Source organism: Mus pahari, chromosome 6 (assembly GCF_900095145.1).
Source record: "Mus pahari chromosome 6, PAHARI_EIJ_v1.1, whole genome shotgun sequence".
NCBI lineage: Eukaryota > Metazoa > Chordata > Mammalia > Rodentia > Muridae > Mus > Mus pahari.
Genome location: NC_034595.1, coordinates 78,133,665 through 78,154,435, shown reverse-complemented (window position 1 = coordinate 78,154,435; position 20,771 = coordinate 78,133,665). Strand labels below are relative to the sequence as shown.

The window sequence follows — 20,771 nt, the reverse complement described above, 5'->3', positions numbered from 1 at the left end:
TTGCCCCTATTACCTCATGTGTAGAGTAATATCTAATGTGTGCATCTGTACAAGAATCATTGCCCCTATTACCTCATGTGTAGAGTAATATCTAAAGTGTGCGTCTGTACAAGAATTATTTTTAACAAAAATCGACTTCCTACTCTCTGCTGGAATCAATGAGACTAGATTCAATCAATACCTATTCTACAACCCAAGACCACAAGACACGAATCCTCTATTCAACACCTGTCAATAGTAGAATTATGAATGAAATTATAAAATATTTTTTAAATTAAAATTTTCAGGATAAACTATGAAAAGATTAATGTAAATATTAGCATGCTATATACAGTTTAGCTATAAGTGTCAGAAAGAATACTACAGCTGGACTGTCTCTGACCCACCAGCCTCCCAAGTAATGACATAGAGACAATTATTATTTATCATAGCTCAGGTCTTAGCTTAGGCCCTGCTAGCACCTATAACTTCATTAACCCATGTGCTCTAACCTAAGTTCTGACACATGGCCCATTAGCTACCTCTCCTTTAGTACCAGCACCTGTTCATACCTCTGTGTCTGGTAGCATCCACCATTCATGAGATGATCTTTAACTGGGACCTGAGGCTCTCCAATTACCATACGCTGCCTGGTCATGTGAGCCCCTCAAGTATTCACCTCCCAGTGCTGGGATTGCAAACCTTCACCATTATGCCCAGCATTTACATATTTTAAGTAAGATCTCACCATGTAGCCTTGGCTGGCCTGGAACACACTATAAGGGCTAGGCTGGCCTCAAGTCATAGACTCATCCACCTCTGACTCTGTCTCCCAAGTGCTGGGATTAAAGGTGTCAACTATTGTGCACAGCAGTGTGCGTGCCCAGCATTGTATGTGGGTGACAAGGATCAAATTTAGGTCCCCATTCTTGTAGAGCAAGCTCTTTATCTTTGAGCCATCTCCCCAGCCCACATACCTCTATTATTCATAACTACTGCATTGTAAGACATGAAAGGAAAATAAAAATTATCTAAATTTTCTAAAATCCACCCAAACTTATAAAAATATGTTTCTACAGGGTCCGGTGGTACACATAGCACTTGAGAGTTCAAGGTAAGGGGCTGGAGAGATGGCCTAATGGTTGAGAGTAATGGCTACTCTTCCAGAGGTCCTAGGTTCAATTCCCAGCCCCCACATGACAACTCACAACTGTCTACTACTTCAGTTCCAAGGGATCTAACATTCTCATACAAACATACATTCGGGCAAAGCACCAACACACATAAAATAAAAACTTAAAAAAAAAATCATTTAAAAAAATAGTTCAAGGTTAGCCCCAACCAGCTATGTCCAACCCTGTCTCACAAAACAGTGATAAAAAGCTGGTAAGTGATCCCTGCTGCCAGAGATTTTTATACCAAGCCTGATAACCTGAGTTGAACTACAGGGCCCTCACAGTAGAGCCAACTCCCACAAGTTGTTTTCTGATCTTGCGTGTATGTGCATGGTATTTGCACAAACACATGTATACACAGAGAGAGACAGACAGACAGACAAAACATACCAAAATAAATAAATAAATAAATATAAAAACATTCTTTGAACCAACCAACCAACCATGAAATCTTGGAAATAAGTGGATATGCTTGCATCCATATTAAGTAGTGATTTTGAAGAGTGTTTTTTCACTAAAAACAGAAATATATTTAGCTAGATGTAATGGCACTTGTCTATAATTCTGGTACTTGAGAGGCAGGGACAATGAGGATCTCAGTTTCAAGATTAGCTACACAGTCAGTTCAAGGCCAATCTGACCTACATGAGGTCTTGTCTCAAAAACAAACAAACAAAACACTGGGGCTAAGAAATGGCTCATGGACCGGGTGTAGTGGCGCATGCCTTTAATCCCAGTACTCGGGAGGCTGAGGCAGGCAGATTTCTGAGTTCAAGGCCAGCCTGGTCTACAAAGTGAGTTCCAGGACAGCCAGAGCTATACAGAGAAACCCTGTCTCGAAAAACCAAAAAAAAAAAAAAAGAGAGAGAGAGAGAACTGGCTCACGGGTTAAAAGCACTGGATGCTGTTACAGAGGATCCAGGTTTGATTCTTGTGCCCACATGACAACTCACAACCATCTGTAATGCCAGTTCCAGGAGACATGAAGCATTCTTTGGCTCCTCTGGCACCAGACATGCATGTGGTACATGCAGGCAAAACACTCATATACATAAAAATTAAGATATCATGTACAAAATTATTATTACATAATTATAAATATAATTACAAATATATAATTACTTAAATTCTTTATTAATAAGATCCCATTTATTAAGCATGTATAATATTCTAAGTTATGTTAATGCTGTCTCATTAAAATCCTAGGAATTACATATTACCTAATGAAAAACTTATGTTTAGGAATGTTAAAATATCAATGGGATACTCTGCCTCAAAAATAAAGTTAAAATGTCTAGCCAAGGTCTGAAAGTGACAGAATCTCTATTCTAAATCCACCTCCTGTGGCACTGGAGATGGACCCAGAACCTCTAATGCTAAGCAAGTGTTCTACAGCTGAACCCAGCTTGAAAACCAAGCTTTTTTTTTTAGGTTTTGTTTGTTTGTTTGTTTGTTTTTTAAGACAGGGTTTCTCTGTGTAGACCTGTCTGTCCTGAAACTCACTCCATCTAGAGTAGCCTCGAACTCACAGAGATCCACCTGCCTCTGCTTCCTAAGTGCTGGGATTAAAGGCATGTGCTACCACTGCCAGGCAGCTGCACCAATCTCTAAAAAGGATATGTATGTCAAGGTCTGGAGCTATGGGATGACCACTGACTAAGATTCCATTGGTTCCAGAAGATGGAACATTGGGAAAAACTATGAATGTAGCTTCACACTACATTCATAGAAATAAACCAGCATAGAGATAGGCAAAAAGTCTCTTCACCAAATGTCCTGTGCTTGTGTGAAACTGATGCTTCTTCACCTCTGCAGCAAAGCATGACTGTAAAGCAATAATGACCCCAACAAGAGCCCAGAAATTCATAAGAATAGAGGCTATTTCTATCACCAACTGAGTTTCCACTTTCTAACGAGTTAAATAACTTTAATACCTTATTGAGAGACAATATTGTTTTCTGCTCCTCAACTAAGAGAGAGAGAACTGTTGAATATTTTAATTAGTATCTATCCACGATTACAGAAATAATAAATTACAATTCTCACCAACTGTTTCTTTCATCTCACAGTAAATTTTAAACTAAAAGAGAAAGAAAACTGTTTTAGGCAACACTTCTAATATAGGTAACCTGTTTAATGCTGAAAACCTTTAGAGTAATTCCAAATTCCTGTACTAACTAAAAAGAGTTTTCCTTAGAAAACTGCTAAAGAGATTAAGAGTGGCAATATTATGTTTGAGGGAAAATGTACACTTAAGAAGTAAAGCCAAAGCCAGGCGTGGCGACGCATACCTTAATCCCAGCACTCCAGGCAAAGACAGGAGGATCTCTATGAGTTCAGAGCTAGCCTAGTCTACCTACATAGAGTTCTAGGACAGCCAGGTCTACATAGAGAGACCCTGACTAAGAAATCAGAAGGAAGAGAAAGTGTAAGCTTAGGAACTGTACTTGGAGCAGTGTGCGCAGGTTCTCTTGGGAAGAGGTGGCACGCAGACTGTGAAGGAGAATCTGATGATGCATCCCATGGAGCAGTAAAGCTGGGCAGATCCGGCCTTCCGATAGGTAGGCTGCCCCTTACAAAGCAGTTTTTTACAACCAAAACAAAACACTTGAGCAGCTGGAACTACAGAAAATGATGTACTCGGGCTGGATGACGGTAGACCAACCTGAAAGCCTATCAAGACAAGAACAAACAAAATAAACAAAAACAGAAAAGAGAGTAATTTCAGTTTCTCTAAGGAATATATTTTCTTTTCAAGGTAAAAACTTGAAAGCCAAGCCGGGCGTGGTGGCGCACGCCTTTGATCCCAGCACTTGGGAGGCAGAGGCAGGCAGATTTCCGAGTTCAAGGCCAGCCTGGTCTACAAAGTGAATTCCAGGACAGCCAGGGCTACACAGAAAAACCCTGTCTTGAAAATAAAAAAACAAAAAACAAAAAAACTTGAAAGCCACTAATAGTAAGAAAGTAATAACTACTTCCCAAAACAAGGCATTTCAACTCTGTCTTACCACAATACTTAATATTGTTTTAGTTTGAAACTAGTTCTCCTATACACATATGCTGGACAAGATTATTTTTATATATAGTGTGACTATATATTGCCCAGGATGGCCTCAAACTTATCATCCTCCTGACTCAGACTCACAAGTACAGTGATTACAGGTATGCACCCCTTTCAGCCACCTGTACACATATATTTGTGTATGTATAACTTAGCGAGGGCTTTTGTTTGGCTGGTTTTTGATTCATTTTATTTTCAAGATAAGGTTTCTCTGTGTAGCCCTGGCTGTCCTGAACTCACTTTGTAGACCAGGCTGGTCTGAACCCAGAGATTTANTGTCTAAAGACATACCAGAAGAAGACATTGATTGGATCCCATTACAGATGGTTGTGAGCCACCATGTGGTTGCTGGGATTTGAACTCAGGACCCCTGGAAGAGAGTCAGTGCTCTTAACCACTGAGCCTTTTCTCCAGCCCCCTGATATAATCTTAATGTCTTTCAATTTTTAAAAGACCAATGATAATCGGCTCCCACACTGAAAGATACACTCTAAAGGAGGAGAGAGACTTACAGGAAGAGGTGCTTCCCTCAATCCTACTAAACAATACCAACTGTAACAGACTTAGCTCGTCTCAGTTCTTACCGAGAGAAGTTTCACTGGCTGAAAACACAGCACTGATTTTTAGTTCACTTTCTTGAGGTCCATATTCCTTAAAAACAAGAGGGGGGGGAATAAATATTGTATGCATGAATAAGCTAGAAATTCAATTAAACATATGATTCTGTCACATGCATCTTTTATACATCCTAATCATAGCCTCCTTCACAAATACCTCAAAAATCAGATTAGAACAGATACAATCTTTACAAAGTCCATCTTTCAAAATTAAAAAATACTTGCAGTTATATTATTTTTCAAAAGTAATCTTGATATATGAGAATATGTAGCTATTCAAATCTTGACTACTACTTCTCTGTGTATGTTTGTGTAGTGGATGTGTGTGGGAGTGAACATGGGCAGTGCATGTAAATGACAGAGGTCAATGTCAGGTGTTTTCCTTGTCACACTTCCCCTTATTTTTTTTTAAAGATGTATTTACTTATTATATGTAAGTACACTGTAGTTGTCTTCAGACACTCCATAAGAGGGCATCAGATCTCATTACGGATGGTTGTGAGCCACCATGTGGTTGCTGGGATTTGAACTCAGGACCTTCAAAAGAGCAGTCAGTGCTCTTACCCACTGAGCCATCTCACCAGCCCACACTTCCCCTTATTTACACCTTATACTCAACTTTTTAAATTTACTACCTAAATTTTTATTGTAAGTAATACAGAAGTTATTACAAACGTACAAACCATTGTCTGATTTTATTTCAATCAATTCAGGTGGCAAATAAGTGAATCCAACAAATAATGACGTCTAAACACTGATTTTTTAAAAATCCATAAATTCAAGTTACCCAACAATAAATCCTAGCACCCAGTAAGACATCAAGTTTCCAAAGGAACATTGATCTGTAACCCTCCCATTTCCTGACCAAATCCCTCTGCCACTGCACCAGAATGATCACAGCAGCTCTCTCCACAGGGGGTCTGAATAAGATGCCTGTAGGAATCCCATTCACCCTTACCTCAGCGGCTTCTAGTGGCGTCTAGCAATAGGGTATTTCATACATGGTGTGGTCTCTGGATGGTAGTTCAGCTTTCTTTTTTTTTTTTTTTTTAAAGATTTATTTATTGTTATACACTGTAAGTACACTGTAGCTGTCTTCAGACACACCAGAAGAGGGCATCAGATCTCATTACGGATGGTTGTGAGCCACCATGTGGTTGCTGGGATTTGAACTCAGGACCTTCAAAAGAGCAGTCAGTGCACTTACCCGCTGAGCCATCTCGCCAGCCTGGCAGTTCAGCTTTCTAGGTGGATACTGGAAATCTAATCTCAGATTGATGTACTTGCTCAAGTACCTTCACACTACTTATAGTAAGTATCACTTTCTTATCACAAGAGAGTACATGAGATTAAACATAAGTGGCATAAAGCTTAGATCTTAATTATTGGTTGGCTTTTCCAGCTGAGAGAGCCTCCTGTACCTAGGATGACCTTCAATTTCTGATCCTTCAGGCTCCACCCAGTATCACAACCTTGAGCTACCACACCTGGTTTATGCAATGCTGGACTGAACCCAAGATTTTGTTTATTTTAGGCAAACATGTTCTACCAACTGATCTGTGGTCTTAGGCCCTAAAACAGTCAATTTAGCCAATAGATTTACAATCTGTCACATCTATTAATAATCAATGAGATACAAAAATTTCAATACAATCTGCTTATGATTTATAAAGTCATGACAACAGGGGCTGGAGAAGTGGCTCATCAGTTAAGAATGCTTCCTTCTCTTCCAGAGGGAAGAGAAGAATTAGGTTCCCAGCACCAGCACTGGGCAGCTTATAACTTCCTGTGACTCCAGTCCAGGGCACCCACACACAAGCATTTTAAGTATTATTATAAGCTAAATCAGTTTTATCCTTAATATATTTATTTTAAATGTTAGAAAATGAAGATGGCTGTGTTAGTTTACCTATTAAACTCAATACCTGAGGAGACTAAGAAAAAAGATACCAAGTTGTTGGCCAGTCTGGCATATATAATGAGTTCCAAGCCAAGGTATGTTGTACAGGGTGAGACTCTGTCTCAAAAACCAAACAAGCAAGCAAACAAACAAAAAACTTAGAATATATAAACCTTAAACAACAAAAAATTGTTACTATGAAACTATCTTTACGCTGAAGTCAATTACCTCATGTTTTTCTTTTCTTGCTGAATGACCTGATATATTTCAGAACAGAAAGGGGTTTTTTTTTTTGGGGGGGGGCGCTAACATGGGATATAGCTCAATTACACAATGTAGGCATGATGACAATCTCAGCTGTCAAGAGCAGGAGGCAGGAGGATGACATCACTCTTAGCTAGTTCCAGGCTAATATTTATTAAACTATTTACTGACACATGCAGATGAGTGGAAGCACCATAGTCACTCTCTCCATGTACCAGAAATAAAGCTTTAGATTTAAAAGTTATAAAATTATGCTTACTGTCTTATCAACCTGTATGTAATATTATCTAATGCTCTACATACAGGTCCCTGGAGTTTTGTTTTGTTAAAGTAGGGAGGGCCAGGGGTGGTGGCGAGGTTCATTTGGTTGGTTGGGTTTTTGTTCTGTTTTACAGACAGGCTCTCACTAGCCTTGGCTGGCCTGGAGTTCCTGGTCCTGGGGAGCAGGCTGGTGTCTACTCCTAGAGACCCACCTCCCTTTGTCTGGGTTAAAGGTGGGCACCCTCACACCTTATTTCCTGAGTATGCATGATCCACCTTATTTCCCAAGTGTGCACCCTCACTCCTTATTTCCTGAATTTTAAACTTTCATTGCTTGCAGTTTTAATGTTTCCTGTTCACTGCTTTCAATTCACCAAGAGAAAACAACCAACCATCTTCATTCTCCCTCCCACTCTACCTACAAACCACTTAACAAATTGTCCTCTCACATCACAGGAAAGGCACCTGTGACTAAGTGCCCAGACCTCCTTTCCCCTCATCACTCCATCCAGTCCCCTCTTACCTTCCACTTCTCTCTAGGTTCCTTCTTCTCTATTCATATATTAGTGAAGATATATTAGAACCTATTACTATTCTCTCCTTTCCCTCCTGTCAAACTTTATAAGAATTTCATTCTTGGGCTGGTGCTCAGAGGAAAATGGCACTTGCTGTGCAAGCCTGATTTCCTGAACCACCCACTGACCCCATGATGGGAAGAATCAACCCAGGAAAGCTGCCATCTGACCTCCACATACCTGCCACAGCACATATAAGCCCACATTCACACAAATCCTATATATACACAGAATGTTAAAAACAAGTACTTCTCAGGAGGCAGAGGCAGGCAGAATTCTGAGTTCGAGGCCAGCCTGGTTTACAAAGTGAGTTTCCAGGTCAGCCAGGGCTATACAGAGAAACCCTGTCTCGAAAAACAAAAACAAAAACAAAAACAAAAAAAAACCCAAACCCAAGTACTTCATTCTTTCTCTATGGTCTCACTTTGATACCTGTTGAATTCAATGCAATCGGGCTCCTAGTTAAGACAATTCTAAACTGTTTGAGCCTATCGTTTCCCAGTTATTAATCTAATGGCTGCTTTTACATCCCTTTATAACGTGGTCTTCAGCCACACCTAACTCAGCCAATAGTGTCAACATCCTTGATTTCCTCCGTTCACCACTTCTCATTTTTCAGATCTACTTATTTTATTTGTATGTATGTTCTGCCTGGCAGAGTCTGTACACCACATATGTGCCTGGCACCCACAGCAGTCAGAAAAGTGTGTCATATCTTCTGGGACTGAAGTTAGTTTTGAACAACCATGTGGCTGCTGGAAATCAAACCTGGACCCTCTGTAAGAACAGTGCCCTTAACTGTTCTGCCATCTTCCTAGCCCTCATCACTACTTTTTGTTTTTTCAATTTGTTCTTGGACCAGAGACGGTTTAGGAATTGTAGATGACCTGAGTTCTGTTCCCAACACCCACACCAGGCAGTTCACAACTGCATGTAACTCCAGCTTCTGGGGAATCTGCACTTCTGGTTTCCACAGACATCTACACTCAAATGTATAATGAAATCCGGCTAATTAAGGTCAAAGTCTACCATGATCAGACAGCTCATCTGAGCTTGGTGTAAAATGGAGGACTCCCTTTTAGCAGCAGGCTTCCTCTTTTCTGTCTGGGGATCCCAACTCCCCACACCCTCTATCTAGGGAAAGTTGAGTATTCCTTGGCAGACATACAAACTTCTTCTTTTCTCCCAATAAAGACCTGCCCTCCAAGTCCCTGGGATTCCTAGAATTCCTCTCCATACAAATGGGACAGTCACAGAACTTTAAACTCTAGCCAAGGATTTTCATTTATCTGAAAATTCCTTCCTACTCTCCAAGGTCCATGTATACCCTGGGTTCACCTCTGAATAAAGGTTATGTGCACAAGCTAAGATCATCTAAGAGAGCTGTTTCATTGAAGACCATCAAAGGTCTTCATCTAAAAGAGTAACACTAAAATCCTCAGAGAAGACCCTCTCTCTCCCTTCTCACACACCACGCTCACTCCCAGCAGGACCTCCAGGAGAACCCCACTCATTCCAAGACTCCTCTTTGTCCTTCCAGCCTGGATGTGCAGAGGTGTCTGGACACCCCGAGAGGGAGGAAGCAGAGGACTGGGAACCACAGCATACCACACATGGACATACCTACATGCACACATGTTACAAATACAAATAAACCTTTTTATACAGAAATAAAGAAAAATATTTTAAAGTATTTAAAAGAAATTTACTGGGTCTACAGAGATAGACCAATGCTTAACAGCACTTGCTGATTTTCCAGAAGACCCAAGTTCAAGTTCCAGCATCCACACAGGTAGCTTACAGCCATTTCTAACTCCAGTTCCAGACCCTAGGCCCTCTTCTGGTCTCTGTAGGCACCAGGTATGTATGCATGTGATATGCACACAGGCAAAACATCCATACATGTAATTTTTTAAAATTTTTTGTGACAATTTCATACTTTTCCCACCCTTCCAATTTGAACTCAAAAAGATCTGCCTGCTTCTGACTTGAGTACTGGGATTAAAAGCATAGCGACCACATCTGGCTCATCCTTTTGTTCGTGATTTATGACCCTGTGAATTACATTAGTACCTACAGTAGCTACTTTCCTCCTTCCTGTGGCAAAACAGATGACAGAGGTAAGAGAAAAGATACTTATATTGGTCCACAAGGATAGAGTGTTCTTCATGGTAGGGAGGAATGCCAAGTGAGATTCCATCAGTAGCATCTGTATTGGGGACCAGGAAATACAGCAAGCTATATAATCTTCAAGACCTGTCTACAAGCAACCTATTTCTTCATCTAGGCCACACCTCTTAAAGGTTCTAAAACCTCCACACAGAGCACCACCATCTGGGAATCAACACTCAAGCTATGACCTTTGTGGGCTGGGGCTTTGAAGGGAACATGTCTCACAGAGGTTCACGCAGTTAGTAGGCCTGTTTAGCAAGGCTATGGAACCTTTAGGAGGTAGACCCTTGCAGGAAAAAGTGTATCACCAAGAAATGGCTTTTAGATTTTACTCCCAATTGCATTATCAATGAATGTGTTTACACAGAAGGGTAAAATTTGAATGGAATCCCACCCCAACACAAAGAACTGCAGGCAGCAAAGACTGCTGAAAGACAGATCGGCCTCTCCCAGGAATGAGCACCTTTACTAACAGCTGTCCAGTGCAGAGTGCAGAGTGGTCAGCCCTGGAACTATAAAAACGCTATCAGCAAAAAAAAAAAAAAAGAAGAAGTCAGGAGGTGGTATTTATATAGTTGTGCCTGGAGAGGGCTGAAAGGAAGAAAAGGAGAGAAGAAAGTAATATCATTCTATTTCAATTAAAATATTTTTATTGCTGGGCAGTGGTGGCACAGAGAAGGCCGAGGCAGATGAATCTCTGGGTTCAAGGCCAGCCTGGTCTACAAGTAAGTGACAGGACAGCCAGGGCTACACAGAGAAACCCTGTCTCAAAGAAAAATTGTTTTTCCTTTTAATTGTAAATACATTTTTTTCATACAATATATTGTAATCAGTTTCCCTCCTCCCAGATCTTTTCCTACCTGTCCACCCACACAAATCTACACAGAAGATCTTTTCTCTCTCATTAGAAAATGAACAGGTGGGCTGGTGAGATGGCTCACTGGGTAAGAGCACCTGACTGTTCTTCCAAAGGTCCAGAGTTCAAATCCCAGCAACCACATGATGGCTCATAACCATCCGTAACAAGATCTGACTCCCTCTTCTGGAGTATCTGAAGACAGCTACAGTGTACTTACATATAATAAATAAATAAATCTTTTTAAAAAAAAAACTAGTCTGTGGGAGGACTATGGAGGCTTGGAACTTGGCTTGAAGCAGTTTAATGTGCCATTACGGTAAGAGCCTGTGTGCGAAGAATGAGAAAATAAATGTGGACAATGGTAGCCTGACACATGAGGCTTCAGAGGAAAACAAGGATTCTCATAAACTCAGATGGACTCACTCATGTGATAGTCTGGCCAATCATCTGTTTTTATTCTGCCTGGGTCCTGAGAACTTGAATGAAGTTGAATTTAAAAAAAAAATACAAAACAAAAAAACAAAAACCCACCTAATTCCCTTGGCATGGGAAATTCCTAGATAGAAGAGCTTTTAGGACTCTGCTGAGGAAGCAGCTCTGAGTGTGGTGCTTTGAATGAGACAGCTCATGAAGCTGCGCTGCGTGCTCATTTTCCAACAGATGAACTGACAGAGAACTAGGAGGTGTGGCCTTGTTGAAGGAGGGGTCTGTCGCTGGAGTAGGCTTCCAGGTTTCAAAAGATCATATCAGGCCCGTGTCTCTGTCTGTCTCTGTCCACCGACTGACTGAGGATCAGGATATAAAACTCTAGGCAACTTTTCCAGCACCATGCCTCATCTTCCAGATGACCTAGGTTCAGCTCCAGGACCCAATCAATCGGTTCACAAACACCTAAACTCCAGTCAGGGGGTCTGATGCCCTCCTCTTATCTCCAGAACACTCAAACTCATGTAGTGTGTGTGTGTGTGTGTGTGTGTGTGTGTGTGTGTGTGTGTGTGTGTATGCGCGCACACACACATCAAAAACAGTATTAAGGGCTGGTGAAATGGCTCAGCTGGTAAGAGCACCCAACTGCTCTTCTGAAGGTCCTGAGTTCAAATCCCAGCAACCACATGGTGGCTCATAACCATCTGTAACAAGATCTGACTCCTTCTTCTGGAGTGTCTGAAGACAGCTACAGTGTACTTATACATAATAAATAAATAAATAAATCTTTAAAAAAAACAGTATTAAAATTAAAAAATAAAGCATATAAAATAAAAATTTTTTAATTTAATAAATAAAACAAGATCTGGGGGCTGGAGATATGGCTTGGTGGTTAAGAGCACTGGCTCCTCTTTCAAAGGACATGGTTTCAATTCCCAGCACCCACATGGCAGCTCCCAACTGTCTGTAACTCCAGTTCCATGGGATCTGACATCCTCACACACACACTTAAGCAGGCAGAACACCAATGCACATACAATAAAAGTAAATAAGCAATTTTTTAACTAGATTCCAATGGCAGCAGTCCTCAGTGTTTGGAGGGTCACATGAGTAAAGGACAGGTGCAGGGCAGTACACGTGAAAAATGATAAAATGGGGAAATGGAAATTAGACTCAAAATAAATTTAAAAAGCAGAATCCACATAACTTGGCAAACAAATGGTTATAGGGGATAAGGCAAGAGGAACAATTTACCAGTTAAAGGGAAGGTAAGCATGAGATGAGATGTCGGTAGACTGGAGGCCTCTACCACTCACTCACTGCACACACTGCAAACACCACCTTGGAACCTTCTCAGCTCACTGCCAGAGCAGAGCCAGCATGGGACTCACGAGCAAGACAAAGTCTACCTGGCACTTCTGCCCTGGAATAACCTTGCTGTGAGATGGAGTGAGACGTTAAATCTTACTTTTAATTTATTTTCAGTATGCTTAAATAAATTCTATTGCTTTGTTTCTACAATAAAGTCAGTAACTAAAGATCATAAAACAAAGAACTGCTAAAGAAGGTTAAAGAAAAAAATTATTGCCAAAATAACTGACTCTCTACTCCACAGATTACTTTTGTTTCTAACCTTATCTTTAGGAAATAGCCAGAATGATCTTCCCAAATTGTTGTGTTTCATATTACTGTGCCTGCAATGAAAAATTGGCATGGAGGCCCACACCAGTAATTTCAGCACTTGAGAAGCAAAGACAAGGGGATCAGAAGTTTAAAGGTCACCCTCAGCTACCCAATAAATCTGAGGACAGCCTGGGTTACATGAGACTGTCTCAAAAACAAAAACACACTAACCCTATGTCTCTCCACTGCTCTTAAAATCAAAATCAAAATTCATAAGATTCTGATCTGCTGAATCTTCTTGACTCAAACTACATATGAAGGGGCATGTTTTCTGAAATCTTACTGTCTACGTTTGAACCCTATCTAATGTTTACTAACTGATCCATACACATGCTTGGTTTTGAGCTCTGACATCCTCATGTATAAAATAATAGTATCATAGATGTGAGCAAGATAATGGCACACTCTCAGGCATGCACTGATATTAATCACATTAATGCCACATTCTACTATATGATACATATTACACATTACACCATCTATTAGTGTCCCTAATCATCATTATCATTTCTATATTTTTTTAAGATTTATTTATTTTATGTACTTGAGTACAGTGCTGCTCTCTTCAGACACACCAGAGGAGGGCTTCAGATCCCATTACAGATGGTTGTCAGCCACCATATGGCTTTACTGTAGGGGATTGAACCCAGGACCTCTGGAAGAGAAATCAGTGCTCTTAACCACTGAGCCATCTCTCCAGCCACTATATTTGTTTCTCTCTCTCTCTTTTTTTTTTTTTTTTTTTGGTTTTTTGAGACAGGGTTTCTCTGTCTAGCCCTGGCTGTCCTGGAACTCACTTTGTAGACCAGGCCAGCTTTGAACTCAGAAATCCACCTCTGTGTTGCCTCTGCCTCCCAAGTGCCGGGATCAAAGGCCTGCCTCTGCCTCCCAAGTGCCGGGATCAAAGGCGTGCGCCACCACGCCCAGCTGTATTTGTTTCTTTAACAAAAACAAATACTACACTTACCATGACCTTTTCTCATCCAAAGCACTAAAAACCTGATTAACACACTGTCTAAGCCCTTTTCATCTTGCATTAAGAGAAAACCATGCAGCGGGGTCATTTAGAACGAAAGGAATTTTCTCACAGCTCTGGAGGCTGTGAATTCCAAGACTTCTAGTCACATTACAATGTGGTAAGGGGTGGGAGAGTGCCCAAGTAAGAACAAGATGGCTAGCAAAATGCCAAACTTGCTTTTAAAACAAAGCCACTCCTGGTAATGACAGAACCTGTACTTGGGCTCATTACCTCTCAGGACCACCCTCCAGCAATCATGCTGCAGCAGGATTGTTTCCAGTGAATAAAGTTTGGAGGGCCCATTCATTTTGGACTAGCACTGATAACTGCATACTCACAGTGCTGGGAATACACTCTACTAAACCATGTATCTCCCAGTCTCCATGATTCCTATAAATCAGTTGGGTTGTATCAACTTATAAACCAGAAACCGTCAACTACCATTCATTTCCAATTCTCCATAATAATAATAATAATAATAATTTTTTAGTATTTTGAAAGTTAAAAGAAAATGCTTACATGAGCATCATCAGGTTCTTCTTTAATTCTGTCCAGAAGCCCTTGTTGTGCCATTGCTTTGTCACATCCACCATCCAAAGGTTCTTTCATTCTAATTGCTTATGCTGAGTTCTTCTCCCATCTAAAACTAAGATGACTCCTAAAACATAATATAAAGGATTGGTACTCGGGTTTTGTTTTCCTTCATGTTAATAGATTCAGGATTGAGCATCTGGGCAAGGACTAGGACTAACAGTTCTTTTTGCTCCTGGATTAGCTACCTTCCGATGAGAAAAGTCTTAGACAAGCACTATGGTCTTTACTATATTGAAGGTTGTTGAGACATTGACTGGCTGAACACGCCACAGAAGGACGCTATCAAGTGGACAGCTGGACTCAGTACTTAATTTCTGATTGCGTGGGCATTGACTGGTGACTCATGTCTGCTCCAAGTGAGGCCTCACCTTTGACTCGACCTCAGCCTGCACTAACAAGAGCCAACTTCTCATCCTAAAGCCACTTCAGAGCCTCAGACGTCATCACAACTAGAATGCTAGGTTCCCATTTGCAGGTGGGCCAACTAAACGTTCTGGAGGCAACCCCCGCTAACGTCTTCCTATAAACCAGTGATCCTCAACCTTCCTAAACTCGGTTCATGTTGTGGCGACCCCCAACTATGAAATAATCCCGTGGCTCCGTCATATCTGTAAATTTGCTAGTTACGAATTGTAATGTAAATATGTGATATGCGACCCTGCGAGGGGTCGTGACCCACAGGTTGAGAATGACTGCTAGGAACAACTGTCTGGGCTCTCTTCAGATTCCCAAACGGTACAAACGTCAGCCAAGCTAAAAAGGAAACCCTCGCAAAAGGTCGTTCATCAATTCCTGCCAGCCAGAGAAACAACAGGTTTTTTTTAAAAAACAAAAAAAAACCCTGTTCCGAAGCCGGGTCGAGAACTTTCCACCACTTGCCACAGTTGTAACACTCTACAGGCGCGTATCCCTCCTCTGAATGTCGCAAGCTCTCCGGCGTTCCCGTTCGCAACCAGAATTCCCCAGCCTGTGCCCCAAGGGCCAGCGGAGGGACTCGGGCTCCCACGGAGCGTGCGAGCCGCCGGCTCAAGCGAGCCCGAGGAGGCTACGGCCCCACCGCTGCGCAGCCCGCAGCGTGTCACGTGACGAGCTGCCACACCGCCCCCGCCAGAAGGGGACGGCCCCAGTCACGTGAGGTTACCCAGAACCTCCTGCGGCGCCTGGTCACGTGGCGGCGGGCCCCGCCCCGTGTGGGCACGTGGTACGTTGCCCCGCCCACAAGCCCGCAGGCCGGAGCGGCTTTCTGTAGCCCTGTAGGACACCCACCTCCAATGAGATGCCAGTCGGAGGATGCACAACAGCATTCTAGGTCTCCCATGGGGACCGTGACCAATTCCTTTACTGGAATCGCCTGAGGAATGGCAACGCAACGCCTTGCCAACTGCGCGTGCGCACTCCTATTTATGCGCTAGACCTGAGGCAATTGGACGTTCCCAGCCTTCATTCCCGCCCCCTATTCCCATCATGCCCTAGACTTAGCCGTCCCAGCATGCTCACTTCCGATGATTGACTTCTTAAAGAGACAGATTGGGCTATGGAAAAAACTGGAGGGCTGTAGAGTTGGCTCAGTGGTTAAGAGCACTGACTGCTCTTCCAGAGGTCCTGAGTTCAATTCCCAGCAACCACATGGTGGCTCACAACCGTCTGGAATGGGATCTGATGCCCTCTTCTGGTGTGTTTGAAGACAGCTACAGTGTACTCGTATACATAAAATAAATAAATAAAATATTAAAAGAAAAAAAACTGGAAGGAAAAATGGAGAAATTTCAAAGCTCAGAAGTGTAAGATGGCGCTGTATATGCCCTTCTCCATTTTTTTAATGAGCATCTCCTTAGAAAGGTGGATGCTAGGAGAACATAATACTTGGACATTTATTAATCAAAATTATTACTAAACAATTATGTATCATTTCACTTAATGGTGATGGAACCTCTAATATGGTATAAATTTTTGTCAAATCGTACTCTGCTTTAAATGTGTTGTCAGTGAGCCACCTGCCATCAGATGGCCTGAAGGTTGGTTGACAAAGCCCAGCTAAGCTGAGCTTTCATTCTCACCTCTTCACTGTTTGTTTCCCTGCCTGCTGTGACAACCGAGTGGATCCTCCCCCCTCAACATGTGCTTGTCCCAGAATACAAGTAGAAGTCAGAGGACAACTTACACGGGTGGATTTGCTTCTCTTCTTCCACCATGTGTGTTCTGGGGGGGGACAACTCAAGTTGCCAGGCTTAGCGCCAAGCACCTTTACCTGCTGAGCCTTCCTTCTGACCCACATTCAGCTTTCTTTGATGTAGATCCCGTGGTTCTGGCATCTCCCAACATCCTGAGATTTCCCGGTCTCCATTGCAACTTAGGCTTAATTTTCATACCTTTCTTTTTCTTTTTCTTTCTTTCTTTCTTTTTTTTTTCTCGTGTCCATTGGTATTTTGCCTGTGTGTCTGTGTGTTAGATCCCCTGGAACTGGAATTACAGACAACTGTGAGCTGCCATGTGGGAGCTGGGGATTGAACCTAGATTTCTTTTTTGGTTTTTCAAGACAGGGTTTCTCTGTATAGCCCTGGCTGTCCTGGAACTCACTCTGTAGAGCAGGCTGGACTCGAACTTAGAAATCCCCCTGCCTCTGCCTCCCAAGTGCTGGGATCAAAGGCATGCGCCACCACGCCCGACTGAACCTAGATTCTTTAGAAGAGAAGACAGTGCTCTTAACCACTGAGCCATCTCTCCATCCCCACCCACAGCTTTCATGTAGTGGCCTCTCAAGTCCTCTTTGCAGGGATTTCAACTCTGCCACACACCATCTGACCTCAGTGGCTCTTAGGAAGTGTAGTACAGGATTCTACAATACCCTCAACTTCTTCTTTCATTCTGTCAAAACCACTACTACTCAGATACTGCTGCCACACAAGGCCTGGGGGGGGGGGGCGGGCGCACAGTTGCAACAGCCTCCGTGTGATGACCCTGAGGAAACACATCCCTAGGCTGTTGCTTTCGAGGAGCAGTGAACCCCTTCAGTAGTTCTCTTAGTTCAGACTCACTCCTTTCAAATGGAATTACCTTATTACAAGTTGAAAGGTTTGCTGAGTCAGGTGTTGACCTGGGCTGGAGCCGTTTACCTATAGATGCAGTGCAAGACACAGGGTTTGTCTTTAACAGGTCCCATCTTTGACACAACATTGAATTTGCTTGAACTCTCTATTTTGGCAATCTGCACATTTCTGTATCTGTCTACCCCACTTCTTGTACCGATTTTATGTACTGGTTACTATTTTGTTGCTGTGAAAGATGTCCAAAAAGTTACTTACAGAAGGAAGAGTGTGTTTTGTCCTCCAGCTCCAGGGCACATTCTGTTGTAGTGAAAAAGTCATGACAACAACAGCTTGAGACAGTTGGCCACAAACACAGTCAGAGAACATAGGAGAAGATGGCAAGCGCTCAACCATCTTTCTTTTTTGGCCCATAGTCAGGACAAAGTCTCATAGCTCAATTAACCAAGAAAATCCCTCACAGACGAATTCAGACACCAGTCTCCAAGTTGTTCTAAATTCCATCAACTTAATAAGATTAACCATCACATGTGAACCTGAACCCCACTGGAGCTGGACTCCAGCACTTAAGGGGCAAGGATCTAAAATGAGAGAAGGCTGAGCGTGAAAGATACTAAAGGGCATGGGAGCAGGAGGATTCTGATTTGAGAAGCATCAACCAAAACAAAATTGTGTGAAAACACCAGAGGAAGTCTACCCATACATGGTATTATAAATTATAATCAAATATTAGAGACAGTACACAGTTTTTATTTAGAATTTATGGTTTTGTTTTCTATTATTTGGTAATTTTATGCATGCATATGTGCTTTGATCAAATCCCTTCCCCCTCNCCCCCCCCCCGCCATTCACTTTGTCTTTTCAAACCCACTTGGTCCACTTCTGTCTGCATGTGCATGGGCTTATCTTCTGCAGCATGGGTGTCATCTCATGTCCCATATCCCTGAAGAAAATGGACTAATTTTTAAGGAAACATCAGAGCATTATTATTTAGGTAATATAATGTATACTAAATAGATATTTTTAAAATATCTTCTCTATATGATTGATGGGTTTTTGTTTGGTTTGGTTTGGTTTGGGTTTTTTAGACATGGTTATACTGTGTATACCTGCTGTCCTAGAACTCACTCTGTAGTCCAGCTGGCATCCACCTGGCTTTACCTCTCAAGTGCTGGGAATAAAGACATGTATCACCACAGCCTGACTGATTGAGTTTTTCTAAAATAAAACATTTGCTTTAAAACCAGTTAAATTTTTTAAACCTCTGAACTGATTGTGGTGGTGAGAGCCTGTAATCTCAGCACTCAGAAGGATAAGAGGGCAGGGACAAGAGTTCAAGGCTATCCTTAACTAAATAACAAGTTTGAAGGCAGCTTGAACTACATGAAATGCTATAATGAAAAAAAAAAATCCATGAGCCTTCAGTGTTCTACCTACAGAAAGAAGCTGGCAAAAGCTAGTAAAGGAGCTAGAGAGATGGCTCAGCAATTAAGAGCATTTATTCTTGCAGAATACCTGGGATCTGTTACCAGGACCAACATGGCAGCTTTCAATCATCTGTAACTCCCCTTTCTGGGGACACAGTGCCCTCTTCTGATACCTGAGGGTAACAGACGCACACATGGTACACAGATATACAGACAGAAGATTCATAAACTTATAATAAAAAAAATGTTTAGGGCTGGTGAGATGGCTCAGTGGGTAGGAGTACCCGACTGCTCTTCCGAAGGTCCAGAGTTCAAATCCCAGCAACCACATGGTGGCTCACAACCATCCGTAATGAAATCTGACTCCCTCTTCTGGAGTGTCTGAAGACAGCTACAGTGTACTTACATATAATAAATAAATAAATCTTAAAAAAAAATGTTTAAAGCTAGTAGACTTCAGTGGGGAGATGGCTTAGTTAGTAAACTGCTTACTATGTAAGCATAAAGACTTGTGTTCAGACTCTCAGAATGCACATAAAATCTGGGTGTGGCAGCACATACCTCATATCCTGTCACTGAGAGTGTACACACAGGAGGATCCTTGGTTCAATGAGAAACCCTATCTCAAGAAATTAGGTAGAAAAGCAATTAAAGAAGAAACCTGTGGTGGCTATTCTTGCTTTTCAACATGTCCACATCTGGAATTAACAGAAATAAAACAAAACAACCAAAAACTGGGGCACAATTGTGAGGGATTTTTGCTTAATTTGAAGTGGGAAGATCTGCTTATAATCTGGATCCACTTCTTTTTTTAAAACTACTTTCAGAGTGGTGCAAACTTTTTTTTTTAAGATTTATTTATTATATAAATAAACTACACTGTAGCTGTCTTCAGACACTCCAGAAGAGGGCGCCGGATCTATTTACGGATGGTTGTGAGCCACCAGGTGGTTGCTGGGAATTGAACTCGGGACCTTCAAAAGAGCAGTCAGTGTTCTTAACCGCTGAGCCATCTCTCCAGCCCCCTGGATCCACTTCTAATCTGGAAAAATATACCCTTAATTCTGATTTTTTTTTGAAGTGGGAAGATCAGCCTCTACTGCGGGCCATAGCGTCTGCTGGAAGCCTATATAATGACGAAGAAGGAAACCTTGCTCTTTGCCTGCTTATTTTTGCCTCAATAGCAAGTCCATCCCTTCACTGGCATTAGAGCTTACTACTTCCAGATTCCAGCATATTGGAAGACTATCTGAGACAACCAGCCTTGTAGACTAAATGACTGCTGGATTCTTGGACCTTAGTTCATAGGCAACTGTTGTTAGATTAGCTGGGCCACAACCTGTAAGTCATTCTAATAAAAAAGCCCATATATATGGAGGAGAGAGAAGAGAGAGAGAGAGAGAGAGAGAGAGAGAGAGAGAGAGAGATCCTTGATTACAAGGATAAGGCATTTGTTATATAAAATTGTCTGGGGGGGATGTATGAAGTCAAGAATCCAGAGGCAGAAACAAAACCCTCTCTAAAAAAAAGAAAGAGGGACTGGAGAGATGGCTCAGTGGTTAAGAGCACCAACTGCTCTTCCAAAGGTCCTGAGTTCAATTCCCAGCAACCACATGGCGGGTCACAACCATCTGCAATGGGATCTGATGCCCTTTTCTGGTGTGTCTGAAGACAGCTACAGTGTACTCATATACATAAAGTAAATAAATAAATCTT

The 20,771-nt window shown here is 41.9% G+C and overlaps 1 protein-coding gene across 1 annotated transcript in view; it reads right to left on the bottom strand.

The window, feature by feature from the left end:
- The window catches only part of Zmym6 (zinc finger MYM-type containing 6), a 45,610-nt gene extending 29,957 nt beyond the window's left edge, over positions 1 to 15,653 (bottom strand). Inside the window, exons 1-3 of the mRNA XM_021201205.2 lie at positions 14,510 to 15,653; positions 4,800 to 4,866; positions 3,602 to 3,827 (exon numbers count right to left, since the gene is read on the bottom strand). Coding sequence (XP_021056864.1) covers positions 3,602 to 3,827; positions 4,800 to 4,866; positions 14,510 to 14,599 — 383 coding nt within the window. The 5' untranslated portion in view covers positions 14,600 to 15,653. The remainder of the gene's footprint in view (positions 1 to 3,601; positions 3,828 to 4,799; positions 4,867 to 14,509) is intronic.
- Between the last annotated feature and the right edge of the window lie 5,118 nt (positions 15,654 to 20,771).